The 14,523-nt window shown below is 50.4% G+C and overlaps 1 protein-coding gene across 1 annotated transcript; it reads left to right on the forward strand.

Moving 5' to 3' along the window:
* The first annotated feature begins 322 nt into the window (after positions 1-322).
* Positions 323-14,161, forward strand: KIN (Kin17 DNA and RNA binding protein). The gene is made up of 13 exons (XM_044428336.1): positions 323-526; positions 2,061-2,155; positions 3,036-3,079; positions 3,181-3,303; positions 3,783-3,964; positions 4,276-4,324; positions 5,290-5,347; positions 6,342-6,471; positions 7,816-7,866; positions 9,262-9,330; positions 10,730-10,829; positions 12,010-12,110; positions 12,539-14,161. The coding sequence occupies exons 1-13, from the start codon at positions 413-415 to the stop codon at positions 12,608-12,610; spliced, it is 1,188 nt and encodes a 395-aa protein (XP_044284271.1). The 5' UTR covers positions 323-412; the 3' UTR covers positions 12,611-14,161.
* The last annotated feature ends 362 nt before the right edge of the window (positions 14,162-14,523 follow it).

The following is a 14,523-nucleotide window of genomic DNA, read 5'->3' on the forward strand; positions in this document are numbered from 1 at the left end:
GCCGCCGCGGCTCCATGGCGGACTTCAGGGCCCGAATGGATTCCCCCCGTCTCTATGGTTCTCTGCAGCCTGGCGGATACGGTTTGGCGCCATAGAGGTGCAGGGCTACAGTCGACGCCGGATTTGGCTGAACCCTCGAGAAGAGAAATGGGAGGCACAGGGCGCACAGGGAGAAGGATACGGTGCGCTTTGCCCGCCTCATTTGCTGTTGGCAATTCGGTTCGACAAATTTGGAAGTGGACGGCAAAGGCGACTTGCCCGGGACACTCTACCTGTCCCAGTTTCTATGGTCAGAGTACGCCGGGTCGATCGCTTCCGCTTCCGGTCCCCGTTTTCTGGCCGAGACCCCGGAAGCGAGGGTGTTGCGGCGGCGTTGGCGGCGTTGTTGTGGGCGCTCCTCTCGGTCCTCGTCATGGGGAAGACGGACTTCCTGAGCCCGAAGGCCATCGCCAACCGCATCAAGTCGAAGGGGCTGCAGAAGCTGCGCTGGTATTGCCAGATGTGCCAGAAGCAGTGCCGGGACGAGGTGAGGGGCCGCGAGGGTCCCCCGTGGTCGGGCGGACTGATCCGGCGGCGATCGTCGGTTGCGGAGAGTCCGCTGTGGGGACGACCAACTCCCTAATGGGTAGCCCGGGACCACTGATTCCAGTGGGTCTACTCTGAATCGGACCGAATCAGCAATCACGAGCTGAAATCCCATTGCTTTGTATGGGTATATTTTATCTGTGACTCAGTTCACCCATTAAAGTTCCGTCGATTCCAGTGGATTTGGTCAAAATAGCTGGTAGTTGATTTCAGTGAGCCTAACTTAAATATTTCCAAAGTTATAATGAGTAAATTAAGTGTCTTTGACATGAGTGAGTGCACTCTAAGCATGTCTGTAGAACAATTAAGTGAAGTCCAATGATTCCATGGGATCTGCTCTAAACACCACCATTTTAAAATGACTCTTGTTGTTACATTATTGCAAGGAAGCAAGGCAGCTTACAAAATTTCCATTTTATTGTCACAACAGCCTTATAATAGTAGGTTAGGCTGATATTCTGTTATTGGCCCAAAGTCACCAGAGACTGACTAAGTGGGGCTTGAACCCCTGCCTCCTGAGTCCCAGTCTGTGACCACTCTACCATATTAGCTGAAGACCCACTGATTGCCGTGGATCTGTTCTAAGGACAAGCAAATGTAAATTCAGCTCCGTACATTTATGTGGCAGCATGTGGGTCTGTAGATGCATATGCTGCAAACAAGCACTGCAGAAGAACTGTTGTCTTCCTGCCCTGCTTTAAAGATTCTGAAGCACATCTGGTTAGCTCCATTCGGGAAACAGGTTCTAACTTCAATGGAACCTTGGTCTGGTCTGCACAATCATACATTTTTATAAAATTAGACTGAGAGGCAGTTGTTCAGAACAGAAAAGTGAAGTGAAACACGTGTCATTTTTCTTGTGACATTTACTATAATAAGATGCAGTGATAGTTTGGAAGGAGGAATTAGGTAATGTTATGGTCTTGACTGGTGGCAGTTAGGCATGGAAGCCAAATGGAGCCTCTGTGTTCAGAGAAATATGAGTTGATGAGTACCAATTGCAAGGATGGGAAGGACAGTGAAGGGCGGTTGCTTTCATGCTGTACTTCTGGGTTTCCGGGAGGCATCCAGTAGTCCACTGATGAAAACAGAATGCTGGACTAGAAGGACTTAAATATGGTCTAGCTGGGCTCTTCTGCTCTCATGGAGGTAGGCAGAGAGAGTCCTACTAAAAGACGGGACCAGGGTGTGGTTAATTAATCAGGTTTCTGGCTGGGATTTGGACATTGTTACAGTTGAGGAGGGACCTATCAGTCAAATGAGAGTTTGTTTTTACGAATAAAAATGTGTTCTTGGAAGCCATATGATGATCAAAAAGCCAGGCTCTTTCAGATTTCTTGGTCATCTCTGTGCCAGGAAAACCTCTCACCCATTCTGAATTCCTGTTGAAGAATTTGTTGTGGATTTTTAAAATGTACGTTTGCTCGTTTGTGCCAGTTGTCATGAGTGTTGTGTGTTTGTCCTGTTTTTTTTAGAATGGCTTCAAATGCCATTGCATGTCAGAATCTCACCAGCGACAGCTGCTGCTTGCGTCTGAAAATCCGCAGCAATTCATGGATTACTTCTCAGAGTGAGTTTGATCAATATTTTGGCTTTGATTCTCCAGCTGATTCTGTTCTTTCTGGTTCTAATACAATTTGGCAAGTTAGGCATGAGTATATCCTAGTGAAACCTGACTGTTCTGCCTGTATTCTGGCCTTACTGATTTCATCAAGTCTAAAATATCCGCTGTTTCTGAGGTTCTGATGTAGTTGTTTACAAGCTATGTGGGTACTTTCATCCACTTTAACCAAGGAGCCAATTCTGTGTTGAAATAAGTTGTAGTAGGCAAGCTCATTGACTCAGTTCATGTGCAGTGGGCATCAAGGTTTTTCAGGCAAAGTCTCTTTGTCTCTAAGAAGTTCTAGCTATGCTACTGAGTACCCTTTCCTAGACTAGAGCTCTCTCTCTCCTGTCAAGTGGCAGTGCTGTACATCCTACTTGACTGGAGGGCTTTGAAAATTTTGCCTCCGCATTCACATCCTTCATGTAAGGCCTCATTAATCAGTGACCAGACAGACAATTCTAACAAGTCTGCTGGTCTCTCAGGCTTGGATGGAGCTTTTTCTTATCACTGAGGGAATGGTGTGTTCTTCTCAGTGCTACAGAATTTCCTGGCATGCGCTCCCCTTCAACACCTGAGCCTCTTTCCCTCTTCCCCAAGGTTGTTTTCTCAGTCCCAGAGAGACATCCGTCATGGTTCTTTCCATATGAGTTGTGAAGGGGAGGAGGAGTGGAGTTGGAAGTCCAATTTCCAGCTCTGGAGCAGAGCAGTGCCTCTGAACTTTGATCTGGGAATCCAGATATTCTGCAGCCCCTCAGATGCTGTTGGGGACCATAGGATTTCTTAATTAATGCATTTTGTCGCCAGCTACCAAATTCCTGTGATTGTCTCTTTTGTATTCTTCTAGGGAATTCCGGAATGATTTCTTAGAACTTCTTAGAAGAAGATTTGGTAAGTTGTTCTGGTAAAAAAAAGGATGTTACATACGTTATTTAAAAATGCTTTCTGTCTGGTATCAGATCTGTAATTAACTGCAGTCTCTTTTGTTCTAGGAACAAAGAGAGTCCACAACAACATAGTATATAATGAATACATTAGTCATCGGGAACACATCCATATGAATGCCACCCAGTGGGAAACGCTGACAGATTTTACGAAGTGGTTAGGGAGAGAAGGTAATTCTGTTCTTGAATGGATGTCTCCCAAAGAGGAAACCCGTATTCATGTATTGGAAAGTGCTAAGAACAATACCTGGCTGATACAAATTAATCTAATCTGCTTTTTATGGCTTTCAAGCTCCTCTGATCCAGAGGAACAATGTCATTTATTGGGCAAGCTGTTGCTGGTACAGAATTCATCTTTCATAAAATATGTTTGTTTAAATCAAAGAAGCAAAACAGAAAGGTTTCACTAGTGCTTATGACTGCTTATTCTTGAAAACATGCACTCAATGCTTGTTGAGAATTCTGAAACCAGAAAGGCGGCGCGTGCTTCTAGATGAGAACTGCTCACTCTTTCCCAGATGTGGTTGCCTCATACCAGCAAGTATTGAACTTTGATGAGGTTGGCTGGTGTTAGTTCTTAGCTGTATTCTTTTGCTTCTGTAGAGACTTTAAGCACCGCTGTAGTGTGTGTGTGTGTCTGTTTTGTTAAGGTTTCTGTAAAGTGGATGAAACACCCAAAGGCTGGTACATCCAGTACATTGACAGAGACCCTGAGACGATCCGTAGGCAGCTAGAGCAAGAGAAGAAGAAAAAGCAGGACCTTGATGATGAAGAGAAAACAGCCAGATTCATCGAAGAGCAAGTCAAGAGAGGCTTGGAGGGGAAAGAACAGGTGAGCAAAGACTTTCATGTATTGGATTCCACATGCCCAGATGATGAATGCTGGCTGAGGTTGGTGACAGCGTTTGCCATCTTTTTGCTACCAGTCCCCAAAAAGGTTGTGGATTTCATGGCTGCTCTCCTTAATGCCCTCCATTACCCAGAAGACTCCTGTTCCTATAAAACAACTCCTTTTTGTTGGTGAAGACTGGCTTTCCTCCTCTTCTACATCCTGAGCTGCAGCAGTGTTCCAAGCAACGGTCCTGGTTGGCAGTCATCTCTTCTGTACCTAAGCCCTGAACTTGCTTTGCTCTCCTGTTGCAGGAAGAGCCAGTCTACACAGAACTGACCAGAGAAAATGAGGAGGAGAAAGGTAAGTGGATATGCCAGATGTCTCTGTGGGGCAGGGGAAATATGAATGAAACGCCTCTCTTTGGTCGCTCCCAGGATCCATCTATCCTCATCTATGTAGTAGCTTGCTTGTTTAGCACGGAAGCACCGGGTTTCTTACTAAGCTGTTTGTGAGTATTAAAAACGTTTCTAGCTCTCATGGCTGCTGGTAGCAACTTGAAAATATATGAATGATGTCTGAAGACGTTTCAGAAACTAAGAAAGCACTGTAGTGTCTAGGTAAGTTGTGCAGTGAATCAGGATACCTTTATGTCAAATATTATTAATAAAGAGGCAGATGCTTCCTCTTTATACCCCAGAATACCAGCTTGGTGGATGAGCCATCTTCTGTTTGTCCTTACTTAACTATGAGTATTGGGCATGTGCAGAGGGTTTCATGGAGAGGTGAGAGATCTCTCCTGCCACTGCTTCGCTTCTCAGATTCCGGCACAGGTGAGAGAGATCTCTGCCTCTCCTCTGAGCCCTCCAACAGTCCTGGAAGGCTTGGGAGAGAGGCAGAGCATTTTGCGATGCCTGCGTGGAGGCTGCAGCAAGGCAGGAATCCACAGGTTTGTTTCTTCTCCAAGTCTCCAAGCGACTGGGGAGAGCCTTTGTGTCTCCCCTGAAGCTCTCCCTCAAACACGGGGAGCCCAAGGGAAAGCTGGCAGCACGGAGGCTTGGAAAATGAAACAGACGGGTTCTTCTGGAAAGGGCCTTGGCTGCCCTCCCTTCCCTGCATGCTGGGTTTTTGCAGGGAGGGGAAGCCACTCCCCTTTCTGTCTTCAGGTTCCCTCTGCAGGTTGTGCAAAGGCCATTGCGCTGGAGAAAACTTGGGTAGGTGTCATGGATAGGCATGTCGCAAAATACTCGTAGCCTAGCAGGAGCCTCTGGACATGCGTCTCCCCTTCCTGGGCTAAAAAGCCAAAAGGATATGTTCTTTTCTTCCAGTGGTGTTTAACTTGAACAAAGGAGCCAGCACCTCGGGGGCTGCACATCCGAAAGCCAGGTGAGTGCACTTTTGCCGGCTCATCTTCTCCGTCCACCAGCGTGTCTCCTGCGGCGCTCTCCCGCTTCTCCCATTCCCAGCAAACATGCATGCTGGCGACAGCACTGCGACCCAATATATTCTCGCACGTGGCACTGAAAACTTTTTGGGGCTTGCCCAGGAGAACCCCCTTTGGGATCGCCCAGTTTTCCTTTTAGAAAGCACAATAGCACCAACCAGCAAAGACATGCATCGGCTTTTTTCCATGAGCCGTGGCTCACGGGCGGAGGCAGAGGTGCGGCTGCCGTCGGAAGGACCCTTCCCCATACCTTTGGTTTCCCACATCCTGCATTCTGTTGGCCTTCCAAGCTCAGTCAGTCCTTCCTCTTGTGTCCTGCCCAACGCAACTTTCTATTTCTGTCTGTTGACCAAAAGCTGAATAAGTGACTTTGAAAATGAAGCAAGAGCATTATCCAGGCTAGTGAATCTGTCAGGCAGAGTCAGCAGGCTGTGGAGCTGAGCTGGACATGCCAGATTTCCAAGCACGGCAGCTGAATTCCTCAAGAGCCACGGAGCTGACACCCTTCTGGGTCGGTCAGGATGCTTCTGTCGGGGGGCCAGGGAGAAGCCATCAAAAGGCCTGGTAGCTGAGCATGGGTTGCATTCTAGTTCCCAGAGAAAGTTTAATGTTCCACCTTCTAGTAGTGGGCAGGGCTGAAGACTAAAGTGCCAGGGACAAAAGACCAAAGAAGCCGGCATTTCTTAGCTGAAAACACAGCTGGGCTCCTTCCGGAGGCCCCATACCTGGCAAGCTTCCTGTGTGGGTAGGCAGGCTGCGTAGGGTGGGGGGATCCTCCCTAGGAAAGCCCAGTCTGGGGAAAGGAGTCCAGGTGGGTCCTGCAGGTTCTGGACTAGCCTTCACGTCATTATCGGGGACCCAGCCCCACACCCCACCTGTGAGATGGCAGCCTGCGCAGTGCTAGGAGCGCAGCCTAACAGACGCCTCTTTCTTCAGTTTGCTTGGATCCAGCGCCCTGAAGGCTGTGGGAACAGCCTCAACCGCCAAGCGTAAAGAAACGCCACCGAATTCGGGGCAGTCCAAAGAAAAGAAAAAGAAGATCTCGGCGCTCGATGAGATCATGCAGGTGCAGTAAGTCCCCTTTTCCAAGAAGGCAACTTCTCCCAGCTTGAGGCTCGGCAGCTGGGTGGCTTGGGGCAGAAGCTTCCCATGTGTGGAAAGCAGCCGGGGCATCGGAGCGGGGGAGGAGTGCTCCACCCACATGCCCTGCAGGGGCCACTGAGCGAGTGGCTCGCTCTTGCGCTCTCGGGGCCCCCTCTCTTCTTGAGATAATGGCTCAGGGCCTGGAGGCCGAGGTAGTCACAAACCCCAACCCGCCACAGTGTTTCGGGTTTGAGGGCCAAGTTGCCAGCTGGCCAGCAGCAGCCTTCTCTAACAAGGTGGCCTCCGCAATTTGGGGGTTGCCGCTCCCAGCATGCCCAGCCATTGGCTGTGCTGGCTGGGAATTATCAGTTGCTGCCTAACTCCTTTGGAAGGCACCACAATGGGGAAAGGCATGGCATGAGCATAAACCAGAGAGCGGGAGCATCAAAGCATGGAATGACGCATCAGCGCTTCTGAGAATTTCCCCCTCTTGCTCTGGCTTGACTCGCCCTTCCTCCAAGGAGCTTGGAGCAGCACCTGTGACTGTTTCCCATTTATCTTTGCAGCAGTCCGGTGCCTTAGGCTGAGAGTCAGTGGCTGCATCCCACTAGGCTACATGGCTGAACAGGGATGTCAGCCCAGGTGCTGGTGTGGCACCAGGGAAGGCCCACAGGGCCAGGCCGAGCATAACTTTGCATGTGAGCAGGCCCAGGTTGCCTCCTCAGCAGCTGCGAAGGGCCCTTTTCTGCAGCGCCAGAGAGGGGCAGACAGGGTGTGACTAGAATCGGTGGCATGACATGGCATCTGGCAGCTTCTCTCCTTCTTGCCAGCGCAATCCGTACAGCTAAAGATCCGATGAAGCTGCATGAAATAGCTTCAAGGTCAGTTGAAGGCACTACTTGCTGAAACTCTGAGGCCCATCCTTCTCCAAGGGAGATTTATTTATTATTTATTAAAACATTTCTGTGCCGCCCCTTGCCGAAGCCTCGGGGCGGCTCACAACACAAAATAAAATACAATAAAATACAAAAATAACAATATAAAATAAACAATATAAAATAGATAACAATATAAAAGAGATACGCTCTGCCTGTTATTGCTAAATCCCTGCCTTGCTGGAAAACTTTCAGTGCCTTTCGAAATGGGTGGCCATTTCTTTTAGGCAGGATTCTCCAACTTGGAGCCCCCTAGAAGGGTCAGATGGCAATGCTGGTCGCTCTCAGCCAACGCAGCCCGTGGGAAAGCTCCCCTTTAGGGTTGCAGTGCACGTGCTGATGCCCTCCTTTAGCTGTTCTTACTCTTCCCCTGTGTGCTCTTCTCTTCCCAGTTTGAAGAAGAGAAGAAAAAGTCTGCCCGGGCAGATTACTGGCTTCAGCCTGTAAGTACATCAGCGGTGCCCCGGACTCTCCTTTTAGTTGTCTGGCCAGTCGTGGCGAAGCAGCCTGGCTTTGTGGAACGGGCAGCCGGCTTGCTTCTCTGCAGGTCCTTTGCATGTACACTAAAGGATGCGGTCATGTCCCGGCTGCATCCTGCATCGCAGATCCGGCATCGCCCAGTGGGTGAGGTGGCACGATTTCCAAGTCTGACGTTCTGGGATGCTGCATCCTGCTTTCCCCCAGGTCCTGTTGCAGGGGGTTGTTTCAATCTAAGCTAGTTAACAAACCAGGATCTAAAAGCCTGGTTCCATCCTTGTTTGTTTTAGCTAACTTTGGTTAGAGCAAGGCACATTCCATAGCTTAAGATGGAAGATGGGAGTGCGGCTTTTCCTCAAGTGGAAACTTCCACTCTCTTTGTCTGAAGAGGAGATGTGCAAAGCTGACTTTTGCTGTGGCTCCTTCCCACTCACTTCAAGCAGCAGTTCGCAGACAGTTTTGAAATTTCCGTGCCAGTTTTTGAATTGAACCAGTTTTTAATGTTTTTATTTTAAAATTGTATTGCATTTATATCCTGCTTTTTTCTCTTACAAGAAATACAAGGTGGGTTACCGAGTCCTTCTCCATTTTGTCCTCAGAACAACCCTGTGAAGTCATTCAGGTGGAGAGGCAAGAACTGGCCCAAAGCCTCCCAGTTAGCTTCAGGACCGAGTAGAAACTTGAAACCAAATTGGCCAGTGCATTTTGGGTTAAAGCAGCTCATGTCGATAACAAAATTTTGGGAGAAGCATCTCAGTTTTTTTAGAATAGGGGAAAATGTGCAAAAGCCAGGAAACGACCAAGTAACCAATGATTGCTGAGTTGTGGTGCCACAGTCTGGAGAATGCCAGGGTGGTGCAGCTGGTCATCTTTTCTAGCTCAAAGGCCTACGATCAAAATTGTAGACGTTGTACACTGTTTAGTTTCCCCTGTGTCTTCATAAGAAGACCAAGCAAACCCCGATTGTACCATTTTATCTAATCGAGCTAGAAAAACTGTGAAGGGACAGTCCTGCTTACAGCCCCCTCTTGCCCTTCAGTGAGCCCTGCGTGTGGTATACTAGTAAGTCAAGGAGAAATGATTTGCGCCAGACCTACCTTCCCGGACATGGTAATTTTCTGCGTGCACGGAGGAGGGTTGAGTGACAAGGGACCAGAGCAGGAGAAGCTGGGCCTGCATTTGCGTCTACACTGTTTAAGGAACAAGGAAGTGCTGGGATGCAACGTGGAGTATGGTCACATCGCGTCCCAGGATATCAGCTCAGTTTGGCAATTTATGGCAGGAAATCTCAGCGGAGGTGAACTAGAAAAGAAAGATGCTTGTTCCGTGTGATTGTAATGGGCCGCTCATTTCTTTTCCAGGAAATTGTAGTCAAGATCATAACAAAGAAACTTGGTGAGAAATACCATAAAAAGAAGGCGGTTGTTAAGGTGAACACTTCAGTCTTTTAACCAGTGCTTTTTTTGTAAAAAAAAAAAAAAAAGAAAAAAAAAGTGCCGTAACTCACGTCGTCGCTGGCAGTAAGCACACACACCAATCCCAAGCTGAGCAGCAGAGCAGCGTCCCGAGCAGCTATGTCTCACTATCAGATAGCAGATCGCAGACACAACAGCAGCCTGCAGGCACCATGTTAATGATGTTTGCTGCTGATCTGCTACGCCAAAATCACTTCGTAAAATCCATTGGAAAAAAAGGTGCCGGAACGCCGTTCCGGTGCGTTCTATGACAAAAAAAGCCCTGCTTTTAACTATACGTGAACTCGTGGTGGAGAAGGGGAGATGTTTTCTGTGGTTACAGCAGCCGCGCCCCCGGCATCCAGCCGTGTGCCCAGGCACTGCTCTTGGCTGCCATGACATGGCGAGATCTTGCGTGGCACCAGCGAGCGCCGGGGTCACATCCCTCGCTCAGCCTTCCCTTGGGAAAGCTGCCCGGGAACAGCTGGACAAGTGGCCCTGGGAAGCTCTCCCAAGGATCCAGGCTTGCATTTACTCCCGTTACCCTGGCAAGCGTCAAATTGTCCCCTGGGGATGGGCAGCGTAAGTTTGCCAGCCTTTCTGTCTTCCCTACAGCTGGTGAGGCAGCTCGGTGAGTCCGTGCGCCTCTCGGCTTTGGCATCAATGCTTCAGTGCGCTGGGAGGAAGGGGCTGGCAGGCGGGCTGCCGGGTGACTCCTCAGCCTGGCATTTAGTAGTTCTCTAGCCACAGCCTAACGCACTGTGTTCTCATTGGCGGTAGTGGAACCAAAGGCCATGCTGCCCATTACAGAGTCAGCAGGAACGCAGAGTGCCCCCGGGTGAAATGTGAGGCAGGAAGATGCTGTGCGCATGGCGAGGAGAAAGGCTGTGGGCCAGTGTAGAAGGCCTGCTTTGCTTGGGTCCAGTTCTCATCTTCTCTAATGCTGCAAAAAGGATCTGGTGATAAGCGATAGGACGGACCCTTCAGCTACTTGAGATCCTGCTGCCCCATACACATCACGCTGGGCTAGGTGGCGGAACAGCACGGCCTGGCAGGGGGCAGATTCCTGGGTTCCCAGCCACCCGGAGAGCTTGGGCTGGTGGGCTGGGTAGAAATGTCACCCATGAAAACAGAAAATGCCTGGGAGCCACGGTTAATTGCGCTTGCCTGTGGCTCCTCCATAAGGTGGTGGTGAAGGTGTGTGTTCGCCTCGCACGTTAGGGAGTGCGCTGCCGTACGTGCGAGGTGTTTGTGTGAGGCGCAGTGATTGACAGAAGCAGGTTGGCTCTAGCTTACCTTGTGACTGTTACCTTTGCTCCTCCAGAAGGTGAGCCGGGGGGATTTCCCCTTTAATACGTGTGTATTCATACGACAGGAGGTGATTGACCAGTACACGGCAGTGGTCAAGCTGATCAATTCTGGAGATAAGCTGAAACTTGACCAGACGCACCTGGAGACTGTGATCCCGGCACCAGGTAACCCGTCTTGCGAGTGGGTTCTCAGAGCGGCGGGCAGCAATTTTAAATGTCAGTTTGGCCAGCGCGCTCTTATCTTTTCGCAGCTGGCGATGGTGGCTACAGGTAGCCTTGCAGAAAGTGTTGCTGCGTTAGAATCTGAGGTAGTCTTTTAATTTTAAGAGAAGGACGCAGCAAGGCACCAAAGGCAGGAGCTGACCTGCAGCCAGCAGGGGGCCTGTGCTGCTGAGGCAATACGGCAGGGCAGGGTACACAGCGAGGGGCAGAAGCTGAAGGACACCGCAGCCGTGTGGAAACCTTGCCCGGCTGAGGGGAGACAGCGGGGCAGGATCTGGGCCAGGCAAGAGGCAGGCAGTGCAGCGAACAGGAAGACCGGTGGTGCTGAGGCCAGTTCTGGAGGCTGCTCTTCCCCCAGGGCCGCTGGTCGGTGCTCATGGGGAGCCTGAGTGCTCCAGCGGGGCCTGGGGCCAATCCTGCCCATTTCGAGGTGGGTGCTCTGGTTCTGGCCACCAGGTGCAGCCCCAGAGCAGTGCAGGGCCTGAGACCCTGTCCACTGCTTACCTTCTGAACCCTGGGGTTGCGGGGGGCGGCGGGAGCATTATCTTCCCATCTAGCAAGATGCGCCTTTAGTGCTCCGGGTATTTATCCGAGGGCATGTGAAGGATGCAGCCCCGTGTGCACAGAGCCGTCGGTAAGCTCCATGGAGCTGGGTGACGTGCAGGGGAACGTCCGCAGGACGATGCTGCCGGGAACATGCTTCATGGCTCTGTCAAGCTCCTTGTTTGCCCCGCGTCGGTTCCTTCCTCGTCGTCCACCCTTTCTTGAGATGCCAAAAGTCAGGGAGTGGGGACTGCACCTTTGGTCAAATTCATCCAGAGAGGGGAATGATAGCTCTGTGCGGCCTTTCCCAGCCTCATACCCTCAGAGGCTCAGCCCCAGGCAGCATGTCCAGAGCAAATGTGGAGGTTCCGCACTGAGGGTACCTTGAGGGAGGGGGCAGAGCACACGTGTTGGCCGCAGAAGGTCCCAGCTGGCAGCCCCAGGGCCTCTGGTTGGAAGAGATGGGTGGGGCGCTTCCCAGCTCCCTGGGGAGCAGCTGCCAGCCAGAGCAGGCAGCCCTTGCTAGGCTCACGGATTCCCCTCTCAGTCGAAGGCAGACTCCTCTGTCATCTTGTTTCAGGCAAAAAGGTGTTGGTCTTAAACGGAGGCTACAGGGGCAACGAAGCCATCTTAGAGTCCATCAACGAGAAAGCCTTTTCGGCAACCATAGTCATTGACTCTGTAAGTATCATCCGCTGCAGTCGCCAAGCTAGCGGGGCAAACCTCATTTGGTTTACGTGGCAGTGAGTCCCACCATATTCAGTGGGCCTTACTTCCAAGTGAGGAGTGCGTCAGATTCCCGCCTGAGCCCCGGCTTGAATACGTTGGCCAGAGACTGCCCTGTCTCCCTGCCGCCCTAAAATCAATGCTGGAGCTCTCCTGAGCCGCATTGCAGAACAGTCACATGCCTTAGAGAGGGGTGGCCTTTTCTTTGCTGCACTTGACCAGGACATTATTTTTCCGTTCTCTTTGAGGGTGCCTGACGTGTCCTGTCGTTAGAGCCCCTTCTGCACCGCGTGCCTCTTTGAGGAGCGTAGCCGCTCTCATGAGGCACCCTTTGCGACGACGGGTCTGTCCAGGATTTCCGTTTCTCTGAACTCTTTCCCCAGGGGCCTCTGAAAGGACGTCAGGTTGAGGGCGTCCCGTATGAAGACATCTCCAAGTTGGCCAGAGACAACTGAGAACCCTGATGGATCGCAGGAGACATCCCTTCTCTTCAGAATGCCAGTGCGCCAGACTCCACTGTGTCGGAGTTTCAATATTGTATATTTTGGAAAGCAAACTGGATTTTACAAAGCCACCTCGTTGTTAGTCATGGGCAGATCTTGTGCTGGAGAGGCTTCTGTATTTGTATGCATTGGCCTCAACTCTCTGGAAGCTTCTGGGTCATATGCTGCCAGCCATAAATGGCTGGACCCTTGCAGATGCTCTGTGGAACTCTCAGTAGCTTTTATTTCAGGCAATAAGCAAACAGAACTGGTTGTCTGCAAGTAGAACTGCACTTAGGATCCCCAGAGCATTGCTGAAGCTCCTTTCGGATCGGGACTGGTGCCTGTGTGTCTGGGCGGGAACCCCACACTGCTGGAGAGCGCCTGGTTTGAGGAAGGCTTACCTAACCTGGAGCTGCTTCTGACTGCTCAGGTACCCTCAGGAGAGTCCAACCACAGAATCTGCTCAGGATCTGGACAGGCAGCACGGGCTCCCCTCTGCGCTGGCCACCTTTTCCTGTCCCACAGCAGCTTTTTGTGACACTCAGGAAGCCAGATGGAGATGCTCCTAAGTCCTGGAGCAGCCGTCTCCGATCTGCTGCATGCCAGACATTCTGAACTACAACTCCCAGCTTTCCTGGCCATTGGCCATGGTGCCTGGCGATGATGGGAGTGGAAGGCTCGTGTACCTAGAGGACGCCAGCTTTGCAAGGCTACCCTGGAGCACCTTAGAATCTCCTGTAAATGGTCTGAGAGCCTGCTGCAGGGTTATCCCTCCCTGTGTGACTGCAGCAGGAGTATTAGTTTATGGCTGGAGGGTAGCAACTGCGCCATTTAATCTTCCTTTTTTCTGTTTTCCCATGTCACTGCACTTGCCTGAGCACCGGCATCATCCCCAACTTGTAAACAAAATGTATAGTTTGTATAATTAGTTGTACAGTGAATTTTTACTGCCATGTAGAAACGAGCAAAGGAATCTTTGTGGGTGTGGTGTTTTCTTTGGGCAACACGTCTACCCAGTGATGAGGCCTCTTCACCTACAGGTCTCTCTTTCAGCGACAGAAAGTGTAAAATGCATACCCGTGTGGATTTCTTTCCAGCATCCTCAATACTGTCAGTCCACCAGAAAGTCCAAATTTAATTTTGGAAAGGGATTTATTTTATTCCCACTTGGACTCAGATCTGACAGTAGGAGTGGACCCCCATGGCTGAGCCTCAATAACCATTCCTGAGCTGAATGAAGATTGCAGTCTCGCGAGTGATCTTAAGTCAGTATTTTCAAGGATTTAAAGTTTCTGCATTCCGATTTTGAAACCTGCACAATATTTGGTGGGCAAGAACCACAAAACGTGCAGGTGGAATACTTTGCCTGAGCACCTGTCTCTGGTGCTGCGAAGCTGGCTCCTACTTTCTCTTTTTTTCACTGTATGAAATTTCAACTTTTGAACTTCAGAGCCAAACATTCTTGTCTGGAACGCTGATAAAGTTTTGAATGTGAAATATTTAAATTATTCAAATTTTAAACTTGGGTGTGCCCTGTTTTTTAGAATTTTAGATCGTTGGTATCTACAGCCATGGACACCTTGTCCCCAGAAACTTCTGTGGCTCAGGTCCTGGGCGAAAGCAGTGGGAGTTTCTTGGTCTGAACTGACCTTCCATGGTCCACCTTCAGGAGTTTGGAAGTGATCTGTATTTATGTAGCAGCTTCAGGCATGGTTCTTTCTAGGGCGCAGCGCTCGGGGGATTTCGGTAGTGCCTCCTATTTATCCCACCAAGCCAACAGACACAGAATCAAGAAGCTGTGGGGAAGAATCCAAGCTTGGTGGCTGAGCCCCTACTTTGGATGCTGAAGGTCCACGGCTCAATTCCGAGCGTCTCCAGGTAGG

The sequence above is a fragment of the Varanus komodoensis genome, unplaced genomic scaffold (genome assembly GCF_004798865.1).
Source record: "Varanus komodoensis strain SLA01 unplaced genomic scaffold, ASM479886v1 scaffold1, whole genome shotgun sequence".
Lineage (NCBI taxonomy): Eukaryota > Metazoa > Chordata > Lepidosauria > Squamata > Varanidae > Varanus > Varanus komodoensis.